General features: G+C 41.2%; 2 protein-coding genes and 1 long non-coding RNA gene across 7 annotated transcripts in view; 1 reads left to right on the top strand and 2 right to left on the bottom strand.

The window, feature by feature from the left end:
- The window catches only part of NAT10 (N-acetyltransferase 10), a 28,050-nt gene extending 24,139 nt beyond the window's left edge, over window positions 1–3,911 (bottom strand). Inside the window, exons 1-5 of the mRNA XM_081891469.1 lie at window positions 3,742–3,911; window positions 3,288–3,410; window positions 1,886–1,977; window positions 1,523–1,694; window positions 376–498 (exon numbers count right to left, since the gene is read on the bottom strand). Coding sequence (XP_081747595.1) covers window positions 376–498; window positions 1,523–1,694; window positions 1,886–1,977; window positions 3,288–3,395 — 495 coding nt within the window. The 5' untranslated portion in view covers window positions 3,396–3,410; window positions 3,742–3,911. The remainder of the gene's footprint in view (window positions 1–375; window positions 499–1,522; window positions 1,695–1,885; window positions 1,978–3,287; window positions 3,411–3,741) is intronic.
- Window positions 3,912–4,098: 187 nt separating this feature from the next.
- On the top strand, window positions 4,099–9,719 carry LOC309359082. Its single transcript, XR_014163715.1, has 2 exons — window positions 4,099–4,388; window positions 8,020–9,719. It is a non-coding gene; the product is annotated as an uncharacterized lncRNA (long non-coding RNA).
- Window positions 9,720–11,516: 1,797 nt separating this feature from the next.
- Window positions 11,517–13,474, bottom strand: part of CAPRIN1 (cell cycle associated protein 1) — a 31,188-nt gene continuing 29,230 nt past the window's right edge. For all 5 annotated transcript variants that reach the window (XM_081891534.1, XM_081891536.1, XM_081891537.1 and 2 more), the window contains one exon: window positions 11,517–12,523. In XM_081891534.1, the coding sequence (XP_081747660.1) occupies window positions 12,459–12,523 (65 nt within the window). In that variant the 3' untranslated portion in view covers window positions 11,517–12,458. The remainder of the gene's footprint in view (window positions 12,524–13,474) is intronic.

The following is a 13,474-nucleotide window of genomic DNA, read 5'->3' on the forward strand; positions in this document are numbered from 1 at the left end:
AATATGTGGTACATTTCACCACATATTTCTCAGCACTACAAAACAGGTTGCAGCACTGAAAAGCTCCTTTTAAGCTGGCATTATCTCAAGCCCCCAGTCCAGCTGTACATATTAAATGGAACACAAGAGAACACGCCTGTACTACTTTCCCATGCAGTCCAGCACTGTCTGCTCTGATTGGCAGTGCCTCTCTGGGCCCTCAATATTTCCAGTTACATGCAACCTCATCTGTTTCTAACTGGAGGTGCCAGGAATCAAACAAGGGACCTGCAGTATGCAACGCATGGGTCCTACCGCTGAGCCATGGTCCCGAATAGGAGAGCTGGCCAATTTTCTGTTAAGCACAGATAAAAACATCTCAGGAGGCATACATACCATGGTCATGGTATAGAGCTGCTTCAGGGAGTTCATTGTTCTCAGAAGAATCGCCACGATGCCGCCGCCTTCCACGGTTTCAACTGTACGAGCCAGCAAATTGGGTGTCAAAGCTTCAAAGTCCTGGAAGAGAGTGTGGCAAAAATTTACCCACCGTCTTCAGTAATGTGCCCGCAAAAAATGTGCAGTGCCAAGAATGGATGTGCTAGATGGAACAGTAAACTTGGGAAGGGGCCTTACAGCAGTCAGGCCACTGGTCTATTTTGCTCAATACTGTCAAGAGTGACTGGCAGCAACCCTTCAGGATTTCAGACATGGGTCTCTCCCAGCTCTACTTAGAGATGCCAGAGAATGAACCCCAGGACCTTTGAGATGCAGAGCACACACTCTTCCACTGTGCTACATAGCCTCTCCCAACCCTTGAGGACTTGGAACCGATGCAGGCTTGAATGCCTTCTTCTCCCTGCAGGACAATGTACCCTTAAAAGCCTTTGCAGATTTGTGTGGGGTTTTTTTAGGGGGCTGGAGGAATGATTGAGTTGTAATACAGAAGAAAAAAGAATGTTCCTTAAGTTTATCTACTGGGAGCTGTTTATCGAAAGGCATGACCAGTATGGACTTTCATTATTCTTGTAGAAATGGAGTCAGGCAACCATCTGCAACATGATGGTCCAGTTTAGATGGATCATATCTTAATAAGCAAAGATAGAAGCAAGACTTTTGCTCATACATGCGGTCCCTTCTCCCTTGTGGTGTATCTGAATCAAGGTCTGCAATTAATCAGAGTTTCTTTTTTAGCTGAACCCGGAACTTCAAAGCACGATTTAAGATGAAGGCTTCTTCTGGAGCTGGTAACCATAGTTTCATGGTTCACCCAAAATGGGAAACTTCTGTGTTCAGCTGAGATATTATCCTGAGCATGGCTTGTATTTCACAGAAGTATCAAATGTCATTTTATTTTATTATTTTTATTTTTGTTAGTAATGCAATGTGGAAAATATGATTGGTACAATTTTGCACTCAAGAGTAAAGATATCTGCTACAGGGAAGATTATGGATAGTGCAGATGAAGACTAGAGTTAAGGAGCAAGTAAGCTGCTCAAGTAACTTGAAGAAAATGGCTCTCCTGTATTGAACATCTTCCTACCTGGAGGACGCACATGCCGAAAGTATTTCCAAGAATTTTGTGTGTCTCGTTGTAGTAACAGTACCGAATGTTTGTGGCTGCTATGAACAACTCAAACGGGTCATCTTGTTTCAGATCTAACATTCCAGTTTTAATCTTCTTCTGCAACTGCCTCATTCGTTTTTTACGGTGGCTGGAGGGAAGATACAGGAAAGTAAATTGGAAGTCCTCACTGAGGAAATTATCACATACTCAAATATACAATTCTCTGTGTGTTAACTCAGAATAAAGTCCCACCAGGTTCAAGGATTTAATACTTTATAGCCTCACCACATAGTTGCAATTTAAAAAGGAAAGAAAAAAAAGTCATACAAACGTTTTTACCTGCTGAAGCCCAGCTCTTTCTTATAACACCATAATACTGATGGTCTAGCCTTTACAGCTGCTTTAGACAACATATGATGAAGTATGACTACCTGTAAGGCAATAAAACCTATCATTACCTCCAGACAAAGACAACACTGAAATAAAGCATCTGGAAAGCAAACAGGAAGATTTTAGAAATACAATTAGATTTATGTTTTGCCTACGCTTTTGAGGGAAGTGCCAGAACTTTCACATATAACCGTGTGCTACAAAACAATGGGGTATGGAAAAATAAAAATGACACACATGACAGAGACTTAAAAAAAGAAAGAAACCTTAACTGAAAAGACAGATACTGTGTGGAATTCAATGTAGCGCTAAGTGGGGAATGTGTGCAAGAAACAAGGTCTGATCACGCAACAAGACTTTTGTGTTTGAGAATGCTGCAGCTTAATAGGTTTCATGCTTTATAGTTTATAGTTTGAATGCATTTATTTATTAATCTGCCGAGAGAACACTAGTTATGGGGATGGAATATAAACTGTCATCAATAAAATAATCCCAGATAGTTCATTGGGTGAACTACACACTGCAATTATTACAGTTAAAGTTCCAACTCAAAAAGTAATTTATGGGCACACATGGAAATACAACCTCATGACATTTTTCCTAAGTGAACCAGCAATATGCAGATAGATTTCCACAGACAGCAATGATTTTAGCTTCTCCTTCTCTACAGACCCTCAGCAGAGGGGACCCTCTTGGTAGTCCCTCAGTTCAGGAGGTAGGTGACCCAGGAGATGGAATTATCTGTGGCAGCCCCTAAGTTATGGAACTCCCTCCCCACAGAAGTGCATCCAAAACCTTCACTGTATTTCTGCTATATGCTGAAGAAGGCACAGCTCTTTACCTTGGCCTTTGACACTTGGGAGATATATGCAATTAGTTTTGCACTGGTTTTAATGTTGTATTTTTAAATTACCCTTGGAGCTTGGGGGTGAAGGGTGGGTATCAAAACAACAATAATGGAAATCGCTGCAGATGCCTTCTCTGCAGAAATGGGTCACAGTGTAAAAAGCCCCTGGAAAATGACCATGTGACTCAAGGGTAGGGATCCAGTGGCCCTCCTGATGTTGCTGAACTCCAGCTGCCATAGCCCCAACCAGCATAGCCAATGGTTAGGGATGACAGGAGTTGTAATCCAACAACTTTTGAAGGGCTGCAGGTTCCCCATCCCCAATTTAGATTTATGATGAGCAATCCCAAGCTGAACAAAGCAAGCACATGTGGCCACTGCTTTTCTTTTAACTGCTTGCACAAATCTCCCAAATAAGAAGCCAGCACTTTCCACAAGCGCATTAACAGCACCCGGATGCAGGTTATATACATTAGAGAAAAGAAGTCACGGGCTGCACTTCACCTGATCTTTGCTACGATCCCCTACGACAACAAAAAGTGTCCTGTGCCGTGCAGCTACTCCATTCTCGATCAGTATCCGGATGCGATTGTCCACTTTCTTGCGCTGCATTTTCAGCTAGAGATCCTGTAAAGTTTTTAAGAGATATTGTAGCGATTCAGTGCAGGGTGGCTTCAGTTTTCACGGAGATAGCAGTCTGGGGTGGGGGGGGAATAGCAAATACCATCCATCCCAAGATTGCATTTTTCATCCTAAGCATAAGAACACCAATCCTCCAGCACCTCTGACACGTCTCCCCACCTCAACTCGTCTCCCTGACCGCTAAACTAAAAACCCTCAATGTTGTAACCTTTTCTCACAGAGGAGTTTCCCCACCCGCTGCTCATTCCGATTGCCCAGTCAATTATTATTATGATTACTGCCCTTATCGGGACCGTCTTGCTGCTCTCAACTATACCTTGGGTACACAAACTTGGAATCGACACGTGCAAACAAGGGAGAGGCCTCCAAACCCAGCCGCTGACTCGGAGACTGTTTCCTTGCCTTTTCTGCTTCCTTCCTTACAGAAACCAGCTCTATAAGGCAAGAGGACCCTGGTGCCTTTAAACTCTGATGCCAGCTTCCCACGTGCAAGGGGAGGGGGAACCCACATGGGCTGCGCAGCAGAGAGGAAGGACCCGGGCTGCTGACTCAGGCACAGCCTGCAAGGATGCCCTTCCGGAAAGAGGCGGCGCTGGGGCCGCCAGGCGCAACGCGGCAGGCAAGGGCTTTGCGCCGAGCCGAGGCCTATAAAGGATTCTAGGTACGGAGCGGGGGGGTGGAATTCCAGTCGGGGGCCTTTTCCGCCTCGGCGCTTCCTGATATCGTATTCGCCACGAGCAGGAAGAGGAGGAGCAGGAGGCGCCGGCGGTCCTCGTGCGTTTAGCGTCCGCCCGCTTGCGAAGCTGGCTGGAATTGGTAGCCGCAGGCCTTTCCATTACATACGGATCTTGAGCGTCCCAGTGCCTTCGAGCCCAATCCTAGGCACTTGGTCCCCTATTGGAGACTCTCAGCATAGCGCTGAGCTGAAACCTGCCAATAAAACTGCAACCCCGCTATTTTCAGGTGACAGCAAAAACTGCAAGGTTTTTCGCAGGAGCAATTAGAGTAAGATCTACTATTTGATTATTGATGTAAACCCCCAAAATGCATTGTATCTCTATCTTCAGTACATTTTATTTTATTGCTATGGCTACTGGCTGATGCAAAGATTCTTCTGATTCTGCAACCCCGTATTTTTTTCCCCCGGGAGCGCCTCCACGTTCCGTTTCCAGCTTTGCTTCTCAGCCATGTGCGTTGCCCGCTTCGGTTCCTCGAAGGGCTCCCGTGTATTTTATCCTCGCAAAGAAGAAGAAAAGATCTCACCCAGTGATGCACTCCGTCGTTAACTATCGCCACAACGCAAATAGCGTTGCTGAGAATATAGCCCTGCAGGATGAGCTCCCCAGGGCCCATCTGAGTCCAGTATCCTGTTCCTACAGCAGCCAACTATTCGGAAGCCCGTAATCGGGACCTGAGTGTAACAGCAACACTCTTCCCACGTTGTAATTAAATGCCAACTGGCATTTAGAGGTAGCGCACATAGCTGATACAGGCGGGAGTCCCTGGTAGCCTTATCTACCAAGAAGGCTCAGAATCATGGCCGAAACTTGATGCCAGTCTCTCCTACCTCTTCCTCAGCCTACACAAAAATAAATATATACAGGCCATGCAATTCTTTCTGCTGAATTTTAACTTTTTGAATCATTGGCTTGACTTAAGTGTTTGTGTGTGTGTTTACAAACACCATTCCTGTTTACCATTTGTAACAGAGCTACCTTTTTAAATAGCTTACAGAAACCACTTTTCCCCCAGAATAGAAACCTCAAAATCTCCAGTAGTAAGACTTAGCTAATGAACTTCCAATAATGAGGTTTGGGATAGGGATTAACAGTACAGCCCTAGGCCTGTCTACTCAGAAGTCTTGTTGAATTTAGAGATAACTCCCTGCCAGATAAATATGTATGGCATCGTAGTCTTATGGCTAAGCAAATTAACTTGAGGTTCAGGAACACAGCTGCATTATACAGTCTATATCAATTGATTCATCTGGCTCAGTATTGTGTACACTGGCCGGGGGCGGGGGAGTGATTCAGGTATGGCACAATTTCCAGTTTAGCCTACAAGGCAGGGGCAGCCCAGTCCATTTTGTCACCTGAGGTGAATCAGAAATTGCCGCGTCCTGTCCCCACTGCTGCTGTCGCACGCACGCACGCCCGCCCGCACACACACACACACTTTCACTGCCACTGAGAGGGGGGCATTCTGGCAGTGGTGGGAGCGGGCAGAACGCTGCCTCTTGTGCTTCTGCTACCAGAAGCAGGCATTTCATCACATCTCATGGACAGGCTGGCTCTGCTACAAGGCATTTTACTCAACTGCCCCACACCTGGGATCTACATCGTGGGCAGGTGGAGAAGTGGCTGTGGTAGCCAGTGAACAATTAGGAGCCTTAAAGTGCATTGTCAATAAACACGTACTCTACCACAGAGCCATGGCCCTTACTGATGGTATTGTCAAGATGCAAGCCTCACATGCACACGATTGTGTTTTCAAATTGCTCCCCAGCAGGGCTTTTTTCAGCCAGAACTCAGGTCCAGCACCTCTCAGATGGGTGCCTCTAAAATGACAGGAAAACAAGGGGAGTTCATGGAGAGTTCCGATACCTATTTTTCAAGAAAAATAGCACTGCTCCCTAGTTTACGGGTGCTTTACAACATAGCCTGTGATTTACTCTGAAGTGAGTTCTACATGAGACAAGTGCCTAGTGAGTAGGAAGTGTAGGTAAATAACTTATTTAAATCACCTGTCTTTTAGGCACATACATGTAAAGTACCTTCTCAAATAGAACAAATCATTTTAGTGTCACGTAGCACACCCTACATATTTTCATTGTAGTCCACCAACTAGATCAAGGAAGTTTGATTTAGTCCCAGATCTTTGTTTGCGGGGAGGGAAGCGCAGGGCTGGAAAGCAGGAGTCCTATTTTTCTCCATTCACACTCAAGATATATAAAACATGACTACACAGTAAACAAATATAACTTCTCAAAAGACAAATATATAGCATAATGGTTATCAGGACTAGGTGTCATTTTTCAGCCATTTGTAATACGGGTCACATTCAGACCATATATATAACACACTAGGACATTACTCTTAAGGGTGCTGAGGGTTGTGAGACCACCGGTGTTCCCTTGCCAGTTTCCTGAGAATAGGGATTGTTAAACCACTGGGAATTATAGTTTTGGGAGGGGATTAGAGGTCTCCAAGAAGTCTCAGCACACTTAACAAATATTACAGTGTTTTAAATGTATGGCATGAAGGTGGCCATTCTCTGTGTTTTCCTTCTCTATTCAGGCTTGAAATAGTTGCTGCAAATGAAACAAGTATCCCAGTGTAGTTGTTTCTTCTATGTAGCCTTTAGCAATGTGGATGATCATTGTGAACTTCAGAAGTGTATCCATGAACACTGAACCACAGTATTAAGAAGATTCAACATCACAGGAAGGAGACAGGCTTAAGATGAATGGAAGTGTTGAACATTAGGCAGTTGCACAGGGCAGTTCAACAGGAAATACAACCTTCATGGAGATTTTTATTCCTAATGTTTGTTTTTAAAAAGAGTAACAAACTGAAGACAAATACATGACTAATTTGACGTTAGTTTCAGAGTTGGATCTGCAGAGATCAGCCCTATGTATGCAGTTTATAACAGATGGGTGTTGCTAGGTTGACACGCTATTCGGCTTGTGCTGCTGCCATTATAGAACTTTGCTTGTAGAATGGTGCTTAAAAGGGGGGCTTGGTTGACAAAAAAAGCTAGTGAGTAAACATGTTGAGCATGAATTTCCAATAGCCAAAGTCTGCAGTATTGGGTAAGAGTTTACTACTTCCTGAATCAAGGCAAAACAGCATAACAGCAAAGATGCTGCAGAATAAACAGAGGTGGGAATTCAAGCATCTTCCTCATGGTATCGAATGAACTGACCATCAGTTCATTTCACTGCAGGTGAAATATTATGCAGCTTCTCTATTCAGGCATTAACACCCTGAAACATGGGTTTCATTCACATATCCACTTTTACATTAACTATAGTGTTGTGAGTGTCTTCTCAATTTTATTAAAATCAGTTCTGGAGCCTAGTTTTAACTAGCATTATCTTTTGAAAACTTTGTACTACTTAATAAGCTAGAGTCTTGACTCTTCTGAAAAAGTAGACTTGTGTCTATAGTAATTACTCTGAAGACAGGGGTGGAGAACCTGTGGCCTTTCCAATGTTGCTCAGCTCCAATACCTGTCAGTCCCAGCCAGCACGCTCAATGCTCAGGAATGATGGGAGTCTCAGGTTTCCTGAAAATACTAGGTGTACCTAATTGCCTGTCTACATTTACATTAGAAGCGTAGTCCCATGTCAGATTCCTTTACTATACGCTGAAATTTCACAACTATGCCAGCAGTATTATTTAAATATTACCTGACTTTCACCCAAAAATTATAGGATGGGTTGTGATTTAAAATACTTTTAGAAGTTTTAAAAAACTTATTACAAAAATGCAATCACAAAATTTAGGTGAGAAATTATGCAACCACATGCTTCTTTGCACACACACCCAGTTGTGTTTAAAACCAGGCTTCGTTCCTTTCTGTGATCTAGAATGCAAATTTTCTGTACTGGCAGAAGTTCATTTGGAAGAAACTGGTGGCGAGATTTCAAGTAAAATCATGATTGCTGGTGATGTCAGTGTGAAAATAATAAAGCTTATAATAATTTAAATTACATTGTTTTAATGAAAATCCCAGTTCTCACGCTTTTCCCATACAAGAACTACAAAATAAATGCCTCATTGGGCTGTAGCAGTAAAAGGCAATGGTTCACCAATCTGATCTGCAGTCAAAAGTGCAGAATACAGCTGCATAGGCACTAATTTCAATTTCTTCCAGGAACGTCCAAATTAATCACTACCCTCAAATTTCTAATTTTGAAAATTCACAATATTTGCATAGATATATTATTACAAGCTTGGCTTTGAACAATTCTAACACAACATGCAATTTAATAGTCACATTAGGCAACAGTCACAAGAGGGGCAACTTACTATACTTTTAATGTACTACTGTAAGCACCTCTTCCTACCCAAATGAAGTGTGTCATTTTTAAAAATGAAGATTGTACATTAATTAAAAGAATGCTAAGCTGATTGCAACAGTAAACTTTGTGTGGGTGAAAAGAGATGAAGAACATTACAATGGCAACACCGAAATCACAGAAAAGGCAGGCAAGGTTTTAAAATGTAATTTCTGTTAAGTGGCAATAGAAACAGGAATGACCCAACACACATTTGAATGTACTGGTGGCATTTAACAAAAAGTAGAATACCAGAGAAAGATGCAGGGCAAAGCTTTGAAAGTTTTTTTTAACACCAGTGGTATTTTAACATACACTGAAGTTTAGGAATGTAGGCTGCAGTGGAATTTTTTAAAAATATACATCCAGAGTGTTTGATTCTAAATGTCATTGTTTTTTAATAAAGTCATCAGCTTAAAGTTACTGCAGTTAAAAAACAAGGCGTGAAAACACCAAGGCAGACAAAACAGTTCCATTCACTTAATGTCTACAGATTTTACACATGAGCACTTTTCCTTAGTCTCATATGCAAATATAACTCCTACATTGCCTTCAATATGTATTTGATTTCTGTTAAACTGTTTGCCCCACTTTTAACACCATTCAGATGCAGAAAAAGTAATAGGAGGGACTCAAACTGCTTTTCATCTTGACTTGTGAGGAAAGGTCTAGGAGGATGTAGATGAACAGTGAACCAATCATGAAGACTGAACACGGAAATTCTATTTTGATGATAAAGCAGTAACTCTAGAATGGGCACCACAAACAGACACACCTTTCTTAAAACAATTCACAAAACATCTGTAGATCTCATTACTAGAGACTGTTGTGAAGGGCAGTAGTTTTGCCAGATTAAAAAGGAATTAACAAGTGTATTATTGTATCAATATATTAGTTAAGAGCCTGAAGATCATAGCTGAACTTTTGGATTCTGAAAAATAATTGGAGGAAAACACTATGGTTGGCATCTGTCTCTCTCGGGAGAAGCACTATCACATGTCTTTTTGATGGCTGGTCACGGAAGAAGACAGGATTCTAACATACAAAGTGATGATCTGAATAAGGCAAATAAATACATCTAATACTGCTCCTAAGTTGTTTGAACTGTAGCTTTTCTATCACAAATAGGCCTCTATTAAATAGTACTTCACTTTTTTCCAAGCTATGAAGGTGGATGACAATTTCCTAATTCAATATAATCATTTAAGATCCAGTGATCATAAAGACTACCACCAGTGAAGTCAAAATATCACCACGTTGGTCTCCAACTCAGGGGTTGCATCCAGAAGTGGAACTCTATTAATTGTACACTTCAATGGACAATGGGGAGGTGATGGTTTTGGTTATTTCTCTTCATGCCCAGCAGCCTCCTATGCATCCGGCAAATCTGCTCCAGAGGCTTGGATGACCCTTTGGAACAGAATGGAAGGTAACGATTAAGGAAAGGGGAAATTAAAATTCTGTTTCCCTCCCTTCAGCGGAAGCGTCCATTACAGTGATACAACCCAATGCCTTCTGGTTATGTTGAGTCAATATGGAGAACATAAGGAATCGATAGTATTTAGAAGAGTAGAGCTCAACTTTAAGAAGTGTACTTTAGTTTGATTATATTCAAATATAGAAGAGATGAAACACTGAAAAGTTGGCAAAGTAAAACAGTCAACAAATATTCCTCAAATTGGTTTTCCCAATCTTCTCTGAATTATTCCGAAACATTGAATGAGAATCTTAGTGCTGTGTTTTGTTTTTAAATACAGCAAGGGATTCTGGCCTTTATAGCTACAATATTGGCCCTGAAAGTACAAAAATAGTTGGGTAAAATCTCAGAAGCCAAATAGGATGGTTAGCAGTATTTCCAAAGTATTCAGAATGTATGGCTTGATTGTGTTGCATGGCTCCTTACAGCCAAAGCTTGCAAAAAATTGTGTAAAATAACCATAAAGCATGCTATTTGCATAATTCATATTTGCACAGCTTTTCTAGTAAAAATTGGGTGTGTGGTTGTGTGTATAATCACACCACAAATTTCTGCCTATTTAGTTCCTAAATCTGAACCTTTGGCTTCAGATACTGTACCAACCTGTTAGAAGCCTTGCTTAGCTGTATAAAATGGATGGGGGTCACTTTTTAGAAATGCAAAAATGCTACTTGTAAGTACTTAGTAATTGCAACCTAGGGCAACCTCAAAGATGAAAGTAGGCAATTCTCATGGTGATAGCTGAAGTCTTTCTCCTTTCTAGACAAATGGAGGTGGGCACAGATGCTAAGTAATTTAAGAAGAAACCACTACTTGCCAATCAGATTTTAAAAATCTATTCTCTTTTTCAGTTCAATTAACTATATCCATGAAACAAAAACAGCCTTAAAAGGGGATCAGCACCAATACAAAAAGGGCACTGTGCACACAGAATCAGCCTTCTGCAAATATATTCCCAAATAATTCAGAAACTCTTGTTCAGTGGGTTCCATGGGCTGGACTGCTACATTCAACAGGTGCCATGAATACAATTCTCACTACCTGCTCAAACTTTTATGTACAGCTCATGAGATGGCTTGAATGATCAGCTTCAACAGTCTTCCATTTGGGGGGGGGGGTAGAGAAAAAGAGAGAGAGAGAGAGAGAGAGAGAGAGAGAGAGAGAGAGAGAGAGAGAAAGGGAGGGAGATGACTGCATCTCCTCAGAAGATAAGTTTCAAGACTCCACAGAAGATAATACACCTACTAACTTTCTGAATATCCTTGAACGTTAACATTTAAAGTTCTGGGAATGTGCTTCTGAAGTTTCTGTTTCCCTATTACATTTGCAGTAGTCACTTAAGATACGTTAAAGAATTCATTTTTTTATAAACATGTTTTATTTATCTTGCTTAAATCTGTAACTGCTGGCTGTAATTTCCCTTAAAGGGGAAACCGATCCAAACACATACTGGTGCTTTTCAAAAGAGAGCAATTTAAAAGGGCAGCAGCAGGGATTTGAGATTTCTTAAAACCTTCAGGCTGCAAAATAGAAATAATGTAACCAAAAGTGTTATGAATATCCATTAATTCCCATCAGTACCGACATCAGTTATTTGGGGCAATAATACAGCAAGATCAAGTATCAGTGGCAGACAAGGGGGGAAAATAAGGAAAGATAAGAATACCAATCCTTACAAATGTCATTGCTATCCCAGAAATGTGTTCAGGAGAGAATTCTTTAACACTTCACATTGCAAACAAATGTGGCCATTCAGATTACATCTTCTATTTCTTACAGAAAAATTTAAAGTGCCAATCAAAGCCTAATTCTGGGTTTACACAATTATATCAACAGCTACACAAAACAATTAATGCATCCCTTTGCCACAGCAAGTCAGGCCTAATAAAAAAAAATGCTGTAACTAAGGGTGTGCCCTAAGCTGTCCATCAGCTTATTAGTTGGGGTATAGGCATCATTTATTATGCATCACAGATGTTCAGTGCTTCAGTCTAACAGAAAAAGCTGAAATGCAGTTGCTCTGTCAAACTACAATTCGCTTCTTCCATCTTCCTTTCATGGAAAAGTTTAAATACACCAATTTTCTGAGTAAAACATTTAGGGATTTAGATATTTTTATCCAAATTTGCTGCAGCACTATATAATGTCAATGGAGTCAGTGGGGTTATTTCTGCCTGTTCAGTTATCTATGGAGATTTCCATAACCCTAAAAACTGCCATTTTTGCTTTTAATCAGAGCAAGGGTAAAAATTCTGGATCTCATGTGCAAGGCTCAAGATGATGCTTAGGATAGAACATGCAGAGTAAACGTCGTTTCTTTCCATATCCAGGTATAAAGCTGACAACTGTAGTCTTGTCTTTATGGGCAATGAAAATAATCCCTTTACTATGAACTTCCTATAAAGGAGAACCAAGAGATAACTCTTCTGGAACATGTATGGTACACTGGCCAGTGTGTTTTTGGCGTTTAAATGTAATCCTGTGAATTAGTTTAATTCACTTGCTGAGCATTCATTTGAGGCATCCCTCTGTTGGGTCTTGGGGGCCCTCCACGACCTAGAAAATAAAAATAGCATTTTATTTTTGGATCAAGTGAGATCCTTTTAATAGTCAAAATGGCTGCCTCTCTAAAGTCTGGTCCCCTACTATGTTTGTCTAATAAATGCCTAGAGACAATAAGAAGAGGAATGATACCTATTCGCTCACCAGGTGAAGACAGGCTTTGAATGTACACAAACTTACTTTCATCAGTCTTAAATCTAACCTTTGTTCCAAATGCCTACCAATCTACTACCAATAAGCCATAAACTATATTTCAGTGGCACCTGAGCACAACTACAAAGTGCTATTGAAATGTAGTAACTGAATAGCAGTATTGTATACAGTTCTAAAACAAAATATAGTATAGACAATTGCTAGTGTGCTGATCAAAGAGACTAAAAGGGCAGTATCTGGTTAGAACAACTTCCAGTGGTTCTATTTCATAGTTTGGTACATCAAAGCAATCATAAGAAATTCCTGTAATTCACTTTCGTTCAATGGATTTTCTGGAAGGATTTAGATGAGATTTAGCTATCTTTTTTGCCTCATCTTAAGTCCTACATCCATTTTCAACTGGTGCACTAAAAATGATTGGCTTCTATCCACTCAAGAGCAGGCATAGTGCCAACATGTAGAGTCCCTCACCCACAAGACTAAAGAGCCCTTCCTCCCACCAAGTATGCATACATTGGGGGCACTGCATGGAACTAAATACCTGTTTACGTGCTTCCTATAGCACCGTCCAGCTTCCTTCTGCACATCCTGTGCCCAAACTGGCAAGGGAAATTTGGGGTGGGGTGGGGTAAGAGGCTCTACTGAGCCCTCTGGAATGAATTCTTGCACAGGGAGTACACCCACACTTGACTGAACTGCAGCCACTGCTTTGCTTATTTTCCCATTGCAAACTATTTTGTACACTTAAGTATAAAGCAGCAAACAGAATAAAGTTGTCAATATGTATGCTAT

This window comes from Podarcis melisellensis, assembly GCF_964234715.1.
Source record: "Podarcis melisellensis genome assembly, chromosome: 1".
In the NCBI taxonomy this organism is placed as follows: domain Eukaryota; kingdom Metazoa; phylum Chordata; class Lepidosauria; order Squamata; family Lacertidae; genus Podarcis; species Podarcis melisellensis.